This window comes from Piliocolobus tephrosceles, chromosome 6 (genome assembly GCF_002776525.5).
Source record: "Piliocolobus tephrosceles isolate RC106 chromosome 6, ASM277652v3, whole genome shotgun sequence".
NCBI classification, from domain to species: Eukaryota; Metazoa; Chordata; class Mammalia; order Primates; family Cercopithecidae; genus Piliocolobus; species Piliocolobus tephrosceles.
The window spans coordinates 100,276,014-100,290,297 of record NC_045439.1 but is presented as its reverse complement, the minus strand read 5'-3'; the positions used below and the strand labels follow the sequence as shown (position 1 = coordinate 100,290,297).

The window sequence follows — 14,284 nt, the reverse complement described above, 5'->3', positions numbered from 1 at the left end:
TTAAGGGTGGGGAGAATTACAAAGAACCTTCTTAAGGGTGGGGGAGATTACAAAGTACATTGATCAGTTAGGTTGGGGCAGAAATAAATCACAATGGTGGAATGTCATCAGTTAAGGCTATTTTCACTTATTTTATGGATCTTCAGTTGCTTCAGGCCATCTGGATGCATACCTTCCGTCACAGGGGATATGATGGCTTAGCTTGGGCTCAGAGGCCTGACATTCCTTTCTTCTTATATTACTAACAAAAATAAAAGAAAATAGTGGTAAAGTGTTGGGGCAGCGAAAATTTTGGGGGGTGGTATGGAGAGATAATGGGCAATGTTTCTCAGGGCTGCTTCGAGTGGGATTAGGGGCGGTGTGGGAACCTAGAGTGGGAGAGATTGAGCTGAAGGAAGATTTTGTGGTAAGGGGTAATATTGCAGGGTTGTTAGAAGGAGCATTTGTCGTATAATTGAGAAACTAAACAAAAGATATAAGGTCCAAATAAAAGAAGGAGAAAAACGGGTATTAAAGGACTAAGAATTGGGAGTACCCAGGATGTCCAATTAGAGAGTGTCCAAGTGGGGTTCAACATTATTGTTTGCTTGGTTGGCGAGTTTTTGGGCTCTGTCCTTGAGTTTTTTTATGTTGTTATATACTAGGCCAGATTGATTTAGGTAAAGACAACACTCTTCATTTAAAAATATACAAAGTCTTGGCCAGTCGCAGTGGCTCACGCCTATAATCCCAGCACTTTGGGAGGCCAGAGTGGGGGGATCACGAGGTCAGGAGATCGAGACCATCCTGGCTAACACGGTGAAACCCCTTCTCCAAAAAATGCTCCAGGTGTGGTGTTGGGCGCTTGTAGTCCCAGCTACTCTGGAGGCTGAGGTAGGAGAATGGCGTAAGCCCGGGAGGCGGAGCTTGCAGTTAGCTGAAATCGTGCCACTGAGCTCCAGCCTGGGCGACAGAGCCAAACTCCGTCTCAAAAAAAAAAAAAAAAAATGTGTATATATGTACACACACACACAGTCTTTTTTTTTTTCCAAGCAGTGAGTAAGTCAGGGCCTCCGCGATTTTGGAGGAAAGAAAAATGCAAAGCCAGCCAACTGTTCGTTAAACAAGGATTAGAAACGGCTAGGAGAGAGTGAGATTGATAGTGTGGTGGAGATAACTGGGGAGAGGTAGAGGATGGCATAAGAACGGGAACCAGAATAAGAGTGAGTATAAAAGTAAAGAATAGAACTTCATCAAGGTGGAAGTATTGGAGGGTGCCCTGCCACCAAAGATCATCTGTCCACTCCAAGAGGGAGTCAAGAGTGGTGGTTTGGGGATAGCACCAGGAGATATCAGCTGTGATGTCTTGGAGAAACAGTGTAAACTGGCAGTGTAAACAAGAGCAGGTCATTTATGAGTAGTTGAAAATGGTGAATAGGAGTATGACTAGACAGAATATAGTAGGGATGACAGGTTTTTGGGGCGCAGTCCAAGTAGTGGGGGTGACTACATAAAGCCCTGTTGCAAAGAGTAGGGTAAGGATGGATAGACCTAATAGAATGAAGGGATGTATTAGGCTCATAAGGGTTATTATTGTTCTTCAGAAATGTGAGTGAGTTTAAGGGAAGTAGGGGAGAGTACTCACAACTTCCAGGAGGAAGAGGAGATATCAGGTTGGCTGTCTGACAGACACAGCTTTATCCTGGAATGGTGAACCCAATGGGGAGGGTCCTGCAGGCAGATGGTGGTTAGAGTACTATAGATGACTAAGTAGGGTCCGGTCCATAGAGGTTGTAGAGTTTGAGGGGTCAGATTCTTAACAAGAACTGATCATCCGGCTAGGGTGTCTTCATATGGCTGGGAATCTGGAGTAGGGAAGAGAAGATTAGCAGCCTGGCGAATTTCCTGTCTAGCCTGATGGAGGACTGGAAGATAGTCACCTAGAGGTCTGGTGTCTGGGACGAGATTGGGGCCGAGTAAGAAAGTGCATCCATATAAAAGTTCAAATGGACTGTACTCTGTAGCATCTCGAGGACAGGCTCTAATTCTGTCAGGCCTCTGAGCCCAAGCTAAGCCATCATATCCCTTGTGACCGGCAAGTATGCATCCAGATGGCCTGAAGCAACTGAAGATCCACAAAATAAGTGATAATAGCCTTCACTGATGACATTCCACGATTGTGATTTATTTCTGCCCTAACCTAACTGATCAATGTACTGTGTAATCTCCCCGACCCTTAAGAAGGTTCTTTGTAATTCTCCCCACCCTTGAGAATGTACTTTGTGAGATCCACCCCCTGCCTGCAAAACATTGCTCCTAACTCCACCGCCTATCCCCAAACCTGTAAGAACTAATGATAATCCACCACCCTTCGCTGATTCTCTTTTTGAACCCAGCCCACCTGCACCCAGGTGAAATAAACAGCCTTGTTGCTCACACAAAGCCTGTTTGGTGGTCTCTTCACATGGACACATGAGACAGATTTCACTGGGGAAGCAAATAGCCATGGGGGTGGGCAAGAAGTATCCATGATTGTGGAGCTTCCAGTCAGCCTTTTATTCTTGTAACAAATGAAAAACCAAGGATTATCAGACATCTGAGGAAAACCTCTAACATAGAAGAAGGAGATAAAATGAACAAACAATAAAAAGCAACTTAAAATGGGCACCATATAAAGAAAGGAAAACAGTTAAAAAAAAAAAAAAACCCAAAACCCTATTCTTAAGCTACAGAGAAAGCCTGGCCAACATGGTGAAACCCCATCTCTACTAAAAATACAAAAATTAACCAGGCATGGTGGTGTACACCTGCAGTCCCAGCTACTCAGGAGGCTGAGGCAGGAGAATCACCTGAACCCGTGAGGCTGAGGCTGCAATGTGCTGAGATCACACCACTGCACTGCAGCCTGGGTGACAGAGTGAGACCTTGTCTCAAAAAAGAAAAAAAAAAAGCCACAGAGAAATAAAATCAGACAAACATAAATGGGTGCTAAACAAAAACACTCACAGAACAAAATAGTCTCTTAGAAATAAAAAAAATTAGAGGAAATGGAAACAAACAAAAATCCACTTCAATTGAAGTATTAGAAAATCAAGTTAAGCAGTTGTCTCAGAATGGGCAGAGATAGAAAATGGGAAAGAAAAGATAAGAAAATAAGACAGAGGCCAGGTGCAGTGGCTCATGCCTGTAACCCCAGCACTTTGGTAGACCAAGGCAGGGGGATGACTTGAGGTCAGGAGTTCGAGATCAGCCTGGCCAACATGATGAAACTGTATCTCTACTAAAAATACAAAAATTAGCCAGGCGTGGCGGTGCACACCTGTAATCCCAGCTGTTCAGGAGGCTGAGGCAAAAGAATTGCTTGAACCCAGGAGGCAGAGGCTGCAGTGAGCTGAGATCATGGCACTGTACTCCAGCCTGGACGACAGAGCAAGACTCTGTCTCAAAAAAAAAAAAAAAGACAGAGGTCCAATACTTGAATATAAGCAGCTCCAAAAAGATTGATGAGGAACGTGGAAAGGAGGGAATTCTCAACAAAATAATTTGATAAAATTTCCCAGAACTGAAGGACTTGAACTGCAGGATTATAAGGGCTTACCAAGTACCCAGCATAGTGATTGAGAAATAGACCCATTTAACTATGTGTCCTTACAGTGAAATATTCTGGCACTGTTAATGTAAAGATTTATGAATAGCACTAATACGAAATTATTGTATGTGGTTTTTCATCTGTTAGATATGTTATCTGGGAGTAGCATTACTAGGTCATAGAACATTAATACATAATGTCAAATAGTTTTCCAAAGTGGTTGGTATCTGACAGAACACAGTGTACTGGTTATCAGTCTCAGGAAAGGAATCTAAATGCTTTTGCCCATTGCATCTTGGTATCAGAGTCAGCAAGGAAAGCAGTGCAAACACTGGATGAAGCTTTACTTACCTAGAGAAGAGACAGAGCAGGATCAGCTCCAATAGTGTGCATTGGTTCCTCATGGCAAGTGGGTCTGTCTCCCCAGCAGCCGCTGCAGGGTGGTTTGCCTACAAGCACCCATCTTGTGCTACAGTGAAACGGTGTGCCTGGTCTCCGTCACTTGCTGGCCTCAAGTAAGACCCATTTTCATGCAGTGCTGAACAATTCATGACACTGCTGACAATGAGATTGTTTAAATGAGGTCATTCTCTGAGAGAAATTAAAAAGTTATGGATAGATACCTAGGTTGTAGTTACATGGTATGTTCATTCTGAAAATTAATTAAACTGTGCCTTTGTCATTTGTACGCTTTTCTGTTATGTTTTATTAAAAGTTAAAAGGTTCTATAGAGAAGTAAGCTCAGGGCTTTTTAAAAAAAATTTTAAGTTGTAAACACGTAAATAGGAAGGTGTTTTGTAGCCTAAATAACTCTGACCAAAAAAATTAAAAAGAGAAGGTGTTTTGAAGTTAATGTTAGCTGAAATTAAAACACAGCCATGTTAACCCTGTAATAATGAAAACTTTTTTGTACATGTATTCATTGAGGACATAGTATTGTAAGTAGTTGGTTTTTTAAATTTGTTATTTTATGGAATGTTTTTCTTTCTTTTTTTTTTTTTAAGAGACTCTCACTCTGTCACTCAGGCTGGAGTGCAGTGGTGCGATCTCTGCTTACTGCAGTCTCCACCTCAAGCGATTCTCGTTCAAGCTGTTCTCGTGCCTCAGCCTCCCAAGTAGCTGGGACTATAGGCTTATGCCACCACATCCGGATAATTTTTGTATTTTTAGTAGAGATGGGTTTTTACCTTGTTAGCCAGGCTGGTCTTGAACTCTTGGCCTGAAGTGATCCGCCTGCCTTGGCCTCTCAAAGTGCTGAGATTGTAAGTATGAGCCACCATGCCCCACCATAAATTAGCATCTTATAAAGGGGGAAGAGCCACATGTGTCTGCTGGTTGTGTTGCTATCCTGAAAACAAGATTTTCCTGTCCTAGATTATTCCCTCTGTATCGAGATAAGTAGGGTGATCAGCTAATGCTGGAGACAAAAGGTAGGTGGTTTTTTTTGAGATTTGTCATAAAGTAAATAGTATTGTGACAGCCGCCTTTACTTTCAGATGTGACATTGATAAAGCTGTGAATATGTTCCTATTTCTCCTCTTTATCTGTTTCTCCTTGTTTTCTAGGTTTTTGTGGAAACTCTGGATAAGTGTTTCGAAAATGTGTGTGAATTGGATTTGATCTTCCATATGGATAAGGTACGTTCTCTTGCAGTTCTCTTCCAAACTAGGGTTACTAGAAAACCAAGAGCCTTGGGCATCTTTAGTACCTCTACACCTTCATTTTGTTTCTTGTTTTTTTTTTTATTCTTAAGATAGTCCTATAACCTGTTTTATTTAATAGGTTTAATAGTTTGGGTTTTGTTTTGTTTTTGCTAAGATCTATTAAGAGTTTTAACGTGCATAAGATTATTACTAGGCCTATATCATGGTTCATCTGTTCACAGATTGACTTCTTGATATAGGAAAATGATATCACTGGCTACTTGGCCAAAGGTGAGATAGTTTTATGTTGATTATAAAATTAGTTTCCTAGTCATAGGCCAGTGACAATGAAACTTTGGAATAATCATGATGCAGAGGCTTTGACTTAGATAGTAAAATTTATATCTTTCCTAAAGAGTAATATAGTAACTAGGAGATCTGTAATGTAATTCAAGGTCAGGTGATATTCTGTAGGAATGCAGACTGTCAGAGGCAGAATTAAAATGGCCCCAAGTAGGTGTTCTCAGATTTGTTTTGCTAGCATAACTGTGACATGGCTTGTGTGATCTTGGCTCACTGCAACCTCTGCCTCCCATGTTCAAGCCTCTCCTGTCTCAGCCTCCCAAGTAGCTGGGATTACAGGTGCCTGCCACCATGCCCAGCTGATTTTTGTATGTTTAGTGGAGATGGGGTTTCACCATATCTGTCGGGCTGGTCTCCAACTCCTGACCTCAGGTGATCCACCCACCTCAGTCTCCCAAAGTGCTGGGATTACAGGCGTGAGTGAACCACCGCGCCCAGCCTCCTAGGTAACTTTGAAAGTCAACATTTGTTGTTTTGTATTTTACCTTCTTTGCTCCGTGTTTTTTGTAAGAATCAAAGAATCACCCATTTTGTTACATGTAGCCTTAGGTAGTTTAATTTCATTGCTGCATAGGATTTCATTATATGATTTTATCCATTCTATGACTAATGGAATTGGATTGTTTTGAGTTTGGAGCTTTTATGAAATATGTTGTCATGAATATTCTTGAAAATGGATGCTATTGTACATTTTTGTACATTTTCTTGAAACATCTATTTCTCTTAATAGTGCAATTCCTGGGTCATAGATGAGGCCTCTAGAAGGAAGAAACAGGGGATCACAAAGGCACCAGCAGGCCTACAGCACTGGCAGAAGAAGTCTGAGGCTCAAGGCCTCCGGACTGTAGGCCATAGTATCTGCCACCTTGTTAGATAATGCCAAACTTGCCAGAGTGATTGTATCAATTTATACTTCCACCAATGGGGGGTGAGTGTTCCCTTTGCTCCATATGCTCACCAAAAGTTTATATTCTCAGTGTGGTAATCATTAGAACTGATAACTAAATATTTACAGTGCTTTCCCCTTCAGGGCACATGGTAAAATTACACTTCTATGCCTTCCTAAAGTGAGGTGTAGCCATGTGACTTGCTTTAGCCATTGAAGTGTGAATGGAAGTGCCATGTGTCACTTCTAGGCAAAACTTAGGAGCCAGTGCTAATATATATAATAATGGAATATGTGTGTGTGTGTGTGAGTGTATGTATGTGTGTATTCCATTTGTGGAAGCATGGATACACAGCCTCCCACAGCCTGGGTCCCTAACTGAGGATGAGGTAGAGCAGTGTCCCCAAGTGCACCCACAATGGATGTGTGTATAATATGAGAGAAATAAACTTGTTACTTTAAGCCATGAAATGTTAAAATTGTTACTGTGGCTTAACCAAGCCTGTCCTGACTGACAGATATCGAACTTAATTTTTATCAAGCTAGTAGGTATGTACTGGCATTTCATTGTCATTCTAATTGCATTTCTCATGAAGATGAGCATCTTTTCTTGTTTATTGGCTATTAGGAGGTCCTCTCTAGTGAAATGTTTATTCAGGGCCTTTGTTCTTTCTTCTGTGAGGTTGTCAGCCTGTGTTTTAAAAATGTATTTGTAAGGGCTGGGCACAGTGGCTCATGCCTGTAATCCCAGCACTTTGGGAGGCCAAGGTGAGCGGATCACCTTAGATCAGGAGTTTGAGAACAGCCTGGACAACATGGTGAAACCTTGTCTCTACTAAAAATACAAAAATTAGCTGGGCATGGTGGTGCACCTGTAGTCCCAGCTACTTGAGAGGCTGAGGCAGGAAAATCACTTGAACCTGGCAGCCGAGATCACACCACTACACTCCAACCTGGGTGACAGAGCAGGACTCCATCTCAAAAAAAAAAAAATGTGTTGGTAGAAGTTGTATTGAATAGAAGTAGTGACAGTGGGCGTCTGCTCTGATTCCTGGTTTCAAAGGGAAGCTTTCATCCTGTCACCATGAAGTACAGTATTTGCTATAGGTTTTTTTGGTAAAGATGATCAGATTAAGGATGTTTCTTCCTTTCTCTTCCTACTAAGCATTTTTAATCACAAAAGGATGTTAAAATTTATCAAAAGCCTTTTTTCTAGTTCCTGAGGTAATCGTGAGTTTTTTGCATCATCTTTCTAACACTGCCCTCTAAAGCAATAAAGTAATTCCACTTCCAGCCATTTTATTGGACATGGCTTTTAGAAGGAAATAAAAGGCCATAAAAATGTTGTTCTCCCTCATGTCTTATCTTCAGATAAGTTCCATAAAGTATTTTGCTGCCACTGCAAATTTCTTTTACAGTTTATGAAACTGTTTATTTTTGTTGTTCATGCGGTATTAGGAAATAACTGTTCATATCTCCTGAGATTTTTGAGGAGGTCAACTCTCTGTCTCAACTCTCATACACACATACGCCTCAACTCTCTGCCTAAACTAGTGATGCAAGGAATCAGAATCCTACCCTATTCAGCTTTAGAATGTCTGAGGCTTCCAACAGGTGGCTTCCTTTTCATAGGATTTCAAGCTTATCTTTGCTGTCATAGAGAGCAGTTGCTAATTCAAGTATAGCTTCTTTCTATTGATAATAAAAAATGATCTTTTTACTAAGATAGGCAAAAGCCTTGTCCTAAGACAATAGGAACATCACCTTGAACTCTGTTCTTTTTGACTAAAGAATCTCTTCACCTTGAGGTCAGAAACTCTCATCAGTTCCTAGGTCTTTAAGATCTACATTAGATAGTCATGGATAGGCCGGGCACGGTGGCTCAAGCCTGTAATCCCAGCACTTTGGGAGGCTGAGACGGGTGGATCACGAGGTCAGGAGATCGAGACCATCCTGGCTAACACGGTGAAACCCCATCTCTACTAAAAAATACAAAAAACTAGCCAGGCGAGGTGGCGGGTACCTGTAGTCCCAGCTACTTGGGAGAATGGCGTGAACCCGGGAGGCGGAGCTTGCAGTGAACTGAGATCCGGCCACTGCACTGCAGCCTGGGGACAGAGTGAGACTCTGTCTCAAAAAAAAAAAATAGTCATGGATAGATACCCCATCACCTTAAGCAGATGTGGCCAGAGTAGTAGGCCTGTGTAAAGACTAGATATGACTGAATTCCTCGGCTCTGACAAGCTGTTTATTCCTAATCTTGTGATTTTTTGTTTAACCTCCTAAGTTGTTTTTGTATACTGTCTTTATCACTGCTTCTCTCTTTTTCACCTCTTCTCTCTCCTTTTCTTCCTGTGTTAAAGGAGGGTTTATTTCATTCCATTTCTAGAGCCAGGTTCTCTTTCTGTCTCTCCCCGACACACACCATAATGTCACTTCTTGCACCGGTCTATAAGGTGTCCTTAGTGTTTGTTCTTCTGTGTCTACAGATCCCCAGAATGCCCCAGTCTCAGAGAGAATATAGCCCTTCCCATGGCTCTACTGCCCCCCTAACTGTAGTTCCATTTCCGTTGTTCTCATGCAAGGTGAACTTGAATTAGTGAGTGATTTATGCCCAGTCTTTAATTCTACTTTCTCTGTTCTCTTTCTAGAGTCCCATAGCCTGGTTTTCACTCCTACCCAAAATTCACTGATGATTTCCCAATTTTCAAATCCTATGGTCGTTTCCTAGTCATCACTTTCTTTATTGTTTCTGCGGTATCTGATGCTGTTAACCCTTCAATGGAGCACTCTCTTAATCTTTTTCCACCTTTATTTCTGTAATATAGAACCCTCTTGATTTTTCTCCTATTCTCTTCCCACTCTATCAGGAAATTATGTTGTCGTCATCTCTCACCTCTCTCTTCTCCCTCTCATATTTCTAGCATAAATCTCATCCATTTTTCATGTTCTAGGTCTTAAAGCAAAACTTGGGTATTAAAAAAAAAAACATTTTTCATGCTCAAACTATTGTCTAGGTAGGTAATTCCCAAATTGGTCATTACCAATTACTATACATCTAGTCTTGATGTATGGCTTGAGTCCTATTCCTGTATTTCCAACAGCCTGAAGGCATTTCTCCCTAATGTCATTCTCACATCTAAATGTCTTCTTGCCAGTTATCCAGAGCCAGCTTCAGCATATGTCTTCTGAAAACCATTTCTCCCTGTAGCTTCCCTTTTCCAGGAGTGTTAGTACCATCCTCTGTCATCTACGTTCAAAACCTTTTCTCCCTCTTCCTCTCTCCAGTCAATCACTAAACCTGTTGCTTTTTTCTGTAATGTCCTTCTTTATATCTTGTTCTTAGATTCATCAACTATTAACATTCGGCATACTTGCTTTTATCTCTATATACATACATACTTTTTTCCTGAACCATTTTGAGAGTTAGTTGCAGACATCATAACTTTTCATCCCTAAATATGTCAATAGACATTTCCTAAGAACAAGAATATTATTATATAATATGTTGTGTATAATTCTCTAATGATACACAACACAATTAACATAGTTGGGAAATTTAACATTAATAAATATTGTTTTCCAATATATAGTTCATATTTAAGTTTCCCCAATTGTCCCAGAAATGTCCTTTAGATCTTTTTTTAAGTCCCAGTTTCAGTTATGAGTCAAACATTGTCTTTAGTTATCATATCTCTTGCTTGTTTCTGGCAGGTTTTCTAACCTTATTCTCTCTTCCTTCTTGTTGAAATTAGTTTTTCTAATGTACTTCTTAGACTAGCCTTGACTCCTTGGCCAGACACCAAGGCTGTCCACAATTTGTCTCCATCCTATCTTGGCCTTACTTCCATAGCTATTTGCCACTTTCTGCTCCAGCCACAATAGACCACTCTTACTTTGTAATTCCTGCCTCAACTCTCTGCCTAAATTGTGTTTTCATGTCCTAAATACTGGCTGTCATTCAAGTGCAGCTCAAATCCTACCACCCTAAAGCTTGTCCTCATGGTCTAGCCTATTGTGATCTCTTTAAACCATGTATAGTATTATTTTTATCCTTCTGTGACCTTAATTTATATACCTTTTTATGTTTTCCCTGCTTGATTAGACTACCTTATCTTTGTCTTCCTCACTGAATCTAGTGTGGTACCTTTTACTGACTGGGGTAGTCTTCAGGTGAGTGTCACTAAAGAGTTTCCAGGACTCTAGTCTCATAAGGTTGTTCATGATTTAAACTGTTGGAGGCTGGAGTAAGGTCTGATTTCATATTCTCTGGGGTAGACATCAGCTCTCCTGGCTGTGCTATTTAGAGCCTAGGGCACTTGGTTCCCTTTTGCTTTCAGAAATCCCTAAACACAGCTCAACATCATGACTGAGTTGGGTGTTGGTATTAATTATGGTGAATTGAATTTTTGTTCAAAGAAAACTGTGTGGGTGACCTAATATTCTGATCTACCAGTATCTAATAGCAAAGCTGGATTTAGAATTCAATTGGGCTTTCAAGATTTGGTCATCAGAGTCACAAATCAATGGCTATGTCAAGGGAATTTATCCAGCTTTTTTTTTTTTTTTTAAATAGATTTCAATTTGCAGAGCGAAACATATGCTTCTGAATGGTGCTGAATCCAAGAAAACCTCATAGTATGGAATTTTAAATCTCTGCTAAGCATAGGCTGCTAAAATGGAAAAATGCTGAGGGTTCAAAATTGGACTTGTGAGCACTAAGATGAAAGGATCATAAACAGTAATACTGGGTTATGTTTGCCAGATGTCCCTCCTGTGAACAGAGCTTGTGATAACAAAGCTCATTAATACCCGTCACACCCTGTGACATTGAAGCAGGTGTCCTGACTGCAGGTCTCCAGGAATGGAGGGACAAGTGACGGACATACAGTTTGTGTTTTTGATGATGAAAGAGGAGCTATTTGGTCTAGAAGAATAAGATATTCTGTTTGAGTTTTAGTTCTTGTAAAAGGTGTGAGTTAACACACTTGACTATCCCTGGCTGCTTCTATTTCTGTATCTGGATGTGCCAAAGAGAGAAGAAGGGAGCTGAGGCCAGCCTTGAGTTCCATTGCATCTATAAAGCGCTTCTTTACTGATGCTTGATAGGTAAGAATTTTGTGGCAGAATTTTTTTTTTTTTTTTTGCTTAAGTAATAAAGAAATGTATTATCTTACATACAGAAAGGCCAGTTGAAGGGCAGAGTTAAACTGCAGTTAAAACAGTTTTATCTGCAGTTTCACTTTCTGTAGTTCCAGTTATGCACAGTCAACCATGGTCCAAAAATATTAAATGGAAAATTCCAGAAATAAACAGTATGTTTTAAATTGCATGCCGTTCTGAGCAACATGATGAAATGTTGCTTTGTCCTGCTCCAGGATGGGGATCATCCCCTCATCCATTGTATCCATGCAATGTACACTAGCTGCCCATTGCTTACTTAGTAGCCATCTTGACTGTCACAGTGTCGCAGTGCTTGTGTTCAGGTAACCTTTATTTTACTTCATAATGGCCCCAAAGTGCAAGAGTAGTGATGCTGGCATATTGTCATAGTTGTTTTTATTATTACTTATCATTGTTAATCTCTTACTGTGCCTGATTTACAAATTAGACTTTTTATCTTAGGTATGTGTGTATGGGAAAAAAACATCGCATCCACTGGGGGTCTTAGGACATATCCTAGGCAGGTAAGGGGGGACTACTGTACTTCCTATGTGTTATCTTCAATTCTTAGTGTTGGCTGTAGAATATTTTTTTCAGAGGCCAAAATCTTATTCCCTCAGGGTAGCATAAAGAGATCGGCCGGGCATGGTGGTTCACGCCTGTAATCCCAGCACTTTGGGAGGCCGAGGCGGGTGGATCATGAGGTCAGGAGATCGAGACCAACCTGGCCAACATGGTGAAACCCCGTCTCTACTAAAAATACAAAAATTACCCCACCTCTAATCCCAGCTACTCAGGAGGTGTGAGGCAGGAGAATTGCTTGAACCTGGGAAGTGGAGGTTACAGTGAGCCGAGGTCACGCCCCTGCACACCAGCCTGGGTGACAGAGCAGGACTCCATCTCAAAAAAAATAATAATAAAAGAAAAAGAAAGAAAGACAGAAAGAAAAGAAGGAAGGAAAGGAAGAAAGAACACTTAGGCTGGTTGTGGAGGCTCACGACTGTAATCCCCAGCACTTTGGGAGACTGAGGCAAGAGGATTGCTTGAGCCCAGGAGTGTGAGATCAGCCTGAGCAACAAGTGAGACCCCATCTCTTTAAGTAAAAAAAGGGGGGGGGGGGAAGAAAAGAAAAACAAAAACAAAGATTGTTCCAGACTGTACTTAATATCTGCTGCCATATACGCACTCTTTCCTTACTTGAACTTTGGACTGCCTCAGTGCACAATCTCATTGATTACCTGCTGCTTCAAGTTTGGTGTGTTAGTGGAATTACTGGTTAGTGGAATAACAGTGTACACAAAACAACACAATTTGACCTTTAGAGATACCCCTTTGATATCTAGCCTTTTTCAGTAAAACCTAGTGTTTGTCAAGGTTGTAGTCAGTAAGCAAAGCTTATTACCCATGGTATTACTTGGATATGTTGCAGATAAAACAAATTGTATTTTGCTTTGGTTGCTGATTTATAGGCACCCTGAAAGGCTGGAATTGAGATTCAATTCTACTGTTCTTGCTATTATTCCTTATATTGCAGAAGAAGATTGGCCTACTCTACGATAGAAGCAGAATTTCTTTTTTTTTTTTTTGAAACGGAGTTTCACTCTTGTTGCCCAGGCTGGAGTGCAGTGGCGTGATCTCGGCTCACCGCAACCTCCACTTTCTGGGTTCAAGCAATTCTCCTGCCTTAGCCTCCTGAGTAGCTGGGATTATAGGCATGCGCTTCCAAGCCCGGCTAGTTTTGTATTTTTTTTAGTAGATATGGAGTTTCTCTGTGTTGGTCAGGCTGGTCTCAAACTCCCAACCTCAGGTGATCCGCCTGCCTCTGCCTCCCAAAGTGCTGGGATTACAGGTGTGAGCCGCTGCACCCAGCAAAGCAGAATTTCTTGATTCCTAACTAAGAACCCTTTTCCAGGCTTGGTTTTTTATATCAATCAAGGTAGGCTAGGTAATGCATTACTCCAAAATCCCGATGACTTATGACAACGAGGATTATTTTTCACTTGTGCTATGTGGCCATTGTGGTGTCTCTGCTCACTGTAATTCCTCTGAGGTCCAGGCTAATGGAAATCTCCTCAACATATGGTTCTACCTGGGCAGTGTGTGTGTGCCAGCTCTTGAAGTGGCACATCCCTGTACACTCACATTTCAGTGATCAAAGTAAGTCACATGCTCCCACCCAAGGGACTGGGAAGTGATACTATTATGTGCCCAAGAGAGAGGAGAACCTGAACTAGTTGAATATTACCAATGATGACCATGGTTTTTCCATGTATTTTCTTAGAGGAAAAGCTGACATTTGATTTATTATCACTTTGTAGAAGGGAAGCTAGAAATTTTAGTTACAGAAAAATAGAGGAGTGCTCTAATAAGAAGGAAATATGGTTGAATCTTAGGAAAGGTATTCCACATAGCAGCTTTTCAATTTCTCTAACTGATTATTTGGTATTTATATCTTCTGTACTTCCCAAATGAATTTAAGGTGACTTAAAATAAAATTTCTTAACAGAATAAATGGATTTTATATGTGGGAGGCAAGTGTCTACCTCCTTAGAGGCTTTCTGCAAATCATTCATCTTTACCTTGGCTCTCTGACCTTGATGAAGTACTGATGTCTGTTGAGAGTGTTTTTGTCTTTTCTCTGATTACCAAACAACAACCATT

The 14,284-nt window shown here is 40.9% G+C and overlaps 1 protein-coding gene across 1 annotated transcript in view; it reads left to right on the top strand.

The window, feature by feature from the left end:
* Nucleotides 1-14,284, top strand: part of LOC111522855 (AP-3 complex subunit sigma-2) — a 61,310-nt gene that overhangs the window by 23,180 nt on the left and 23,846 nt on the right. The window contains exon 4 of the mRNA XM_023187105.2: nt 5,134-5,205. Within this exon, the coding sequence (XP_023042873.1) occupies nt 5,134-5,205 (72 nt within the window). The remainder of the gene's footprint in view (nt 1-5,133; nt 5,206-14,284) is intronic.